The sequence below is a fragment of the Betta splendens genome, chromosome 15, assembly GCF_900634795.4.
Source record: "Betta splendens chromosome 15, fBetSpl5.4, whole genome shotgun sequence".
NCBI lineage: Eukaryota > Metazoa > Chordata > Actinopteri > Anabantiformes > Osphronemidae > Betta > Betta splendens.
In genome coordinates this window covers 11,970,859-11,976,566 of record NC_040895.2, presented here as the reverse complement: position 1 = coordinate 11,976,566, position 5,708 = coordinate 11,970,859, and the positions used below count along the sequence as shown (strand labels likewise).

Here is a 5,708-nt window from a genome sequence, read left to right as displayed (position 1 = left end):
GTCATCACATTGTTACAGTGGCTAAACGTAACCCTGGGTTTATCTCCATCGTATTCACGCGTTCTTCAGCGCCTTGAACCAGTGTTTAAAAAAAGACGCTGATAAGAAAGGAATCCATGGGGGAGAAAAGCCTGAGACTTACATTTCCTCCCTCAAATGAAGCTGCAGATATCAAGGAACAAAAACGACTTCTTCTGTGTTGGTCCAGGCATTTAAACTACAACTCAACTGGGAAAAACTGGTAATAATAATATTACTTAATTAACATTACAACCTAAGACACTTTTATTTTTGACTTACATGTGAAAGAAATCCTCACTTGCCTTAAAAATGCTATTTTACTACAACAACAAAGTAACTTTTGTATCTATGTGATACTTTCATGGTATCATGGAAAAACAACCACAATGAGATGGTTAGAAACCTCAAATTCCTCTCAGCCAGTCTTTAAAGTCACTCCTGACGACCTGTGAACCCATTACACACTGTGTCAAAAGGAGTTATTTATTTTCACTTTTCCTCAGAGATTCCTTTAGGAAGCAAAACTGAAAAGGTGCCTGTAGAAGCGATGCTTGTTCATAGACAGCATCTGTATTAACTTGACTTAATTGCATGTTTGTTTTCACAACACAAATATCAAATCATTCCAATTTTCAGGCGATCGCAAAGAAAAAAGAAACCCTGCATTTAAAATAAAAACACAGTATGAATGGGCCGCAAACAGTTTCTGTTGACGCTTTTTTCCCCCGTTTCCATTTCACAGTGACATTAACGTCGGGCTCGGTTGGACGTGACTGAGCTCTCGCACGTTCTTCTCTGAATGCTGCGTCTAGCAGTGAGTCAGTGCAACCGTGGCTCTGCCAGCTGTAATGTATTCATATTCATGTTCTCAACACTGGGGCACTATATGGATCTGTGAAACATATCCCTCTCCACGAGCAGCGTGGTCGCTTCGGCCGCGTCTCAGCCGAGCCGGAAACAATGCCTCCATTGACCCGGAGTCACAGTGGACACCTTTATGTGCCATCACGCGTGACGCTTCACTCTCCTGCACCTGGGCTTCACCTAAAGCCTGAAGGCCCGCGTTGATGCGCGTGGAGGAACGCTGCATAGAACACGAGCGGCTCGGCCCCGTGCGGTCTCCTGAGCGTTGAACCCCGGCTCATTTCGCGACGGGGGGTCGTCGGAAAACATCCTCGCACAAATTCGGTTCGTCCTCGAACACGTCTGACTACGCGTGTGACTGCGCGCCTTCAGATTGTGAGCAGCTCGTCGACAGCGGCTTCATTCTCAACCTCCCGACAGTGTTTACACATGTCTGGAAAACCTGAGCTGCAGGAAGGTGTCACGTCTCCTACTGAGGCAAAGTGAAGTTTGGCCAATGCATATTTTGATGTGCTTCAACACATTAGAGGGTCTACTGTATTTCTACACAGTGTTACTACACCCACGTTACCTGAGTCACTTCTCTAACATGTTGCCTGGTGTAGTGAGCATTGCATTGCAAAACAGGCCGGACTAGGCAGCGCAGGCAAAATAAGAACATGTTCAGGCAAACACGCAATCCAAACACACACACACACACACACGTTCTCATTCACTAGTTTATCCCTGAAATGACGCACGTGATCAACGAAGGCTGGAGAAACAGAGCATCCCATAAAACGTAACAGGAGCAGGCTTCTCAGTGAACAGTCTGTAGAAAAATACTCTTTATGAAGAGCCTCTTCTTTATCGAGAGGCACAATGTTAGAGCGTATGAATATTAACGTTATTTAATGCAGCATGGCACATTTGGACACTTTGGGCAGGAACGGCTCCTCTGCCGCCGTCTTCAGACCCACAGCTCCGTTTAGCACTAGTGAAACAGTCTGTCCTCCAGTAAACTGACGGATTTGTTGGTGAGCGTCTTCTCGTCGTCCACGAACCTGTACCCAAACAGCTTCATGGTGGGTCCGCACACCTTCTGCACCACCCGGGCCAGCGTGAAGGGGATCCGGAACCTCCACTTCTCGGCCTGCTCGGACGAGTTCTTCTGCGTGGAGTAGATGCCGCTGGCCCCCTGCGTGGTCTGCGTGTTCCTCAGGATCCACTCCCTGGCCCGCGGGCTGAACGGGATCCCCGCGAAGCGGTACATCTGCTCCGCCTTCTGCATGGGGTAGCGGGCGATGTCCTCGTAGCGCACCAGCATGTAGCGGCTGCTCAGCCAGCGCGGCCGGCTCAGTCCCACCTCCGCCGACATGCGGATGTTGTCGCAGTTGCCCTTGAGCCTCTTCACCTCCTCGTCGTCCTCGGGCACCGCGCCGCCCCGCGCCCAGGCCTTCCACGTCTGGTATTTGGAGGAGAACGCCACCATGCGCGACGCCAGGATGGCGCGCGGGTCGCGGACCAGCTGGATCACTCTCACGTCCAGGCGGGGGTCCTCCACCAGAGGCTGCAGGGAGTCCAGCTGGCGCACGCGGACGGTCTTTATGGCACGGTGTGGTTTGGAAAGGCAGGACTTGGTTGCGAGGGTCAGGTTGAGGGGCCCACAGCGGCGGGTCTTACAGTGATACCTGAGACAAGAAAGTGTTTGTACAGTTACTGGGTGTGGGATGAGTTTAAACATGTGGCTTGGAGAACGTCCAATGCTTAAAGGGGCACGGAAAATTTACCAGTCACACAACTGTGAGACGAAAAACTGGGTTCATTTCAGGCCAATGCACTGAGTTATGCTGAATTCTGCGCTACCTCTCAAAGACGTCCTTGATCACGGGGCTGCAGACGTGTTCCTCGCACAGGGACAGGCTGGACTCCCTGCGGAACAGGGCCGGCGTGACGTGGTCCTCGGGCGGGGGGGAGATGAACCTCTCCAGCAGGGTGAAGTCGCACAGCAGGAGGCGCCGCAGCACGTCGCGGTACATCTCCGCCAGCAGCGTCCCGTTGCTGGCCTCGGCGCCGGCGGTCAGCAGCCGCTCCACGTGCCACAGCGGCTCGAACAGGTAGAACATGTTGCCGCCGTGCTGGTTGAAGAACTCGCCCACGAACGAGGAGCCGGTGCGCGTGGTGGCCAGCAGCAGGATGTGCTTACGGCCGTCGGTGTAGCCGGCGTCGGGGGGAGTGGAGCGGCTCCGCTTCCGACCAATGAGCTTAGAGAGCAGCAGCTGGAAGAAGGTCAAGGAGCCGTTGGGTGCGGTGGTGGTGGTGGTGGTGGTGGTGTTGTAATCCAGGGGCGTCTGTGGCATCTGCCTCTGGATCAGCTTGTCTGAGACCCTGATGGGATGAGGAGGAGAAGAACATCAATCACTGCACAACATGTCCTTAATTGAAATGAAGGACAACGTGTTAAATGTAAACTGTGACTGTGACTCCTCACCTTGATATGATGTTGCTTTCCTTTTCGATGATGACCAGGGCAACGATACAGATGAAGACAACTGCATATTTGAGCTTCATCCTTGAGTCCTGGCTTTTCATGCTAGTTCCTCGTGTGGCTCTCAGTCATAGCTCCTTGTTTAGCGGGTGAAGCTTCATTCTGCAAAGAGAAAAGACACCGGGACCTGTTTAAGATGCTATTTCTGGCTCCTAATGACACCGGAGAACTGCGGTACACACCATTTAATATGATAATCCTCGTGCACACCGAAAACACTTAAATGTCTAAAAAAATCCCTAAAGCCGGGGACCAGATGTGTCTGGTGATGGATTAGGGTGAAAACAGGAGCTATTCAAAACAGCAGGAGGCCAAGATGGCCTCAGGAAGAATCTCCAGCGTGTGTTAGGAGTTCACTCACCTCTTAGAACCTACGTAGGTTGTGGGCTGGTTTTGCAACACTCAAACACTCGAGTGAACAAGGGAGTTATGAGTTGCACAACTTTACAGGTAGATCTGTTGGTATCTTTCCTGGAAATAAACAGTGATGCACGTGCATCAACAAGTACATGGCGGATCAAGTCCAGACTTGGTAGCGTCACAGCTCCAGTTCTGTAGCTGCGTGCGTCCTTTTGGAGTAATGCATTTCCTGCCTAACTTAAACAATGACCGATGTGAATTTCATTTGAAATGATTCATTCTGCCTGATGTCTGTGGGGTTGTCATGTTGCTGCAACGCGTGCAGCGCCGAGGCCTGTCCGGCGCGTGATGAATGTACACGGAGCATATCATTAGGACGGGGAAAGACACACTTTCACCGGCGCCGCCGAGCGGCTGTGTGCTCTGTAAGTAAATATCACCTAATTATCTGGGCCTAATACGCCGTGGCCGTCAAACTGTCAGGTTGAGGCACTTGAGCTGAGCACTTTTACATATTCAGGAGTCACTGGAGCGTTTGGCAAATCTGACTATGTGCTCAAGCAGAAACACACATCACTCTGTTTATCATCTAACTACAAATTACATTAATGGCTGCCTTCAGAGCCTTGAGCAGCATCTCATGGAGGCGCTGAAGGCTGATTCGGGGAGCCGCGCTGCTCATCCAGGAGTGGTGGTGTAAACAATTAACTGTTATGAGCAAACACTGAAAACCCTTCTAATTGGTATAGGTGCCATTTATCATTTCCATGTGATGATTGATTTTATTCTGGATGTCATGCTATACTGCACTCAGCACTAAAGAACATCACCCCCTCTCAGTGTGTGTGTGTGTGTGTGTGTGTGTGTGTGTGGCCATAGAACACTATAGCAGTGAGTGAGGGGGGAGGGGGCATTCCCAACAGTCCCAACATCCCCACCACCAAACCAGAATAAATAAAGACTAATGAATACTTCTGCATATTATTAATCACCGCTGGCTGGAGATGTTTGGATGATACCTCTGTGTATTATAAATTAAACCAGTAATGACTGTATAATAAATAACTAAGATTTGTTGATTAGTGCTGAACACACTGGCTCCGCATTTGCACAATCTTTACCTCCACCTACATCGTTTAAGAAAACATATATAAATCACAGATGATGGTTTGACAGTAGTAGATTAGAAGAGTTTTACTGCAGCGCTCTGCTTTCACGCGCACCGCGGCTGGATGTTTACACCGTCCGCTGCGCGTCGGCTGTTCTGTGTCTCACAGTCACGAAGCCTTAGGTCATTTCCTGTCATCAAATAAACATCTATCTGCACGATACCGACCTTCGCTTGGTGCGTCCCTGCAGCCGAGCGAGGCGCCCCCGGTCGCGTGAGAAGCAGCAGCGTCCCCCCTCGCAGCATCTCGGGGCATTGTCTCGGACACGGACCCGCCGCTTCACCGCATCCTCGTCTCCTCTGGCAGATGAATGGGAGGCGAGCGGGGGGTGCGGGCGTCCTCCACAAGCAGCATTCAAATAGGAGGAGAGCGCGTTCAAGTATTTAGATGAAAAACAACATTGAAGTAAAAAGAATCACAAGCGGCTGAAAAAAGACGCACGGGATTTGAGTAAATACATTTTTTTCTGAGAAAATCGTACGGCTTCTGAGTCGCGTGTCCAACTTTTCACGTGCGCTGGACCCCGCCGCAGGAGCGAACTGTGCCCACGCTTCTCGCCACCGCTCTCGCTGCGTGGGACATCCTGTTCGGCGGGTCACGTGGTGCCGAAACGCTTCACTTCAGGATAAAGACCCCCAGTGTTCGCAAAGGTTGCACCGGGGTCTGCGCCGCTCTGCACTCACTGCGCCTCGACGAGAGAAATTACAGTTTGTCAACTGCATGTAAATCTTTTTTTTATAATTATTAATTAGTCAAGTTAGAATCAT

At 50.5% G+C, this 5,708-nt stretch overlaps 1 protein-coding gene across 2 annotated transcripts; it reads right to left on the bottom strand.

Moving 5' to 3' along the window:
- Positions 1-261: 261 nt before the first annotated feature.
- Positions 262-5,467, bottom strand: chst3a (carbohydrate (chondroitin 6) sulfotransferase 3a). 2 transcript variants are annotated; one of them, XM_029127591.3, is made up of 4 exons: positions 5,109-5,467; positions 3,356-3,514; positions 2,731-3,252; positions 262-2,555 (listed from the first exon to the last, which is right to left on the bottom strand). In XM_029127591.3, exons 2-4 carry the CDS (start codon positions 3,454-3,456, stop codon positions 1,859-1,861), a joined length of 1,320 nt encoding a protein of 439 aa, XP_028983424.1. In that variant the 5' UTR covers positions 3,457-3,514; positions 5,109-5,467; the 3' UTR covers positions 262-1,858. The 2 variants fall into 2 exon arrangements, with proteins under 2 accessions (XP_028983424.1, XP_028983425.1); XM_029127592.3 differs by lacking the exon at positions 5,109-5,467 and adding an exon at positions 3,595-4,946.
- Positions 5,468-5,708: the final 241 nt, after the last annotated feature.

What these genes read in the sequence shown, in the direction of transcription:
- chst3a (XM_029127591.3), bottom strand. Translation starts at nt 3,456, where the DNA reads ATGAAAAGCCAGGACTCAAGGATGAAGCTCAAATATGCAGTTGTCTTC. An exon ending in GAAAGCAACATCATATCAAG is followed by an intron (nt 3,253 to 3,355) that starts GTGAGGAGTCAC and finishes TCATCCCATCAG; the next exon opens with GGTCTCAGACAAGCTGATCC. An exon ending in ATCAAGGACGTCTTTGAGAG is followed by an intron (nt 2,556 to 2,730) that starts GTAGCGCAGAAT and finishes TTCTTGTCTCAG; the next exon opens with GTATCACTGTAAGACCCGCC.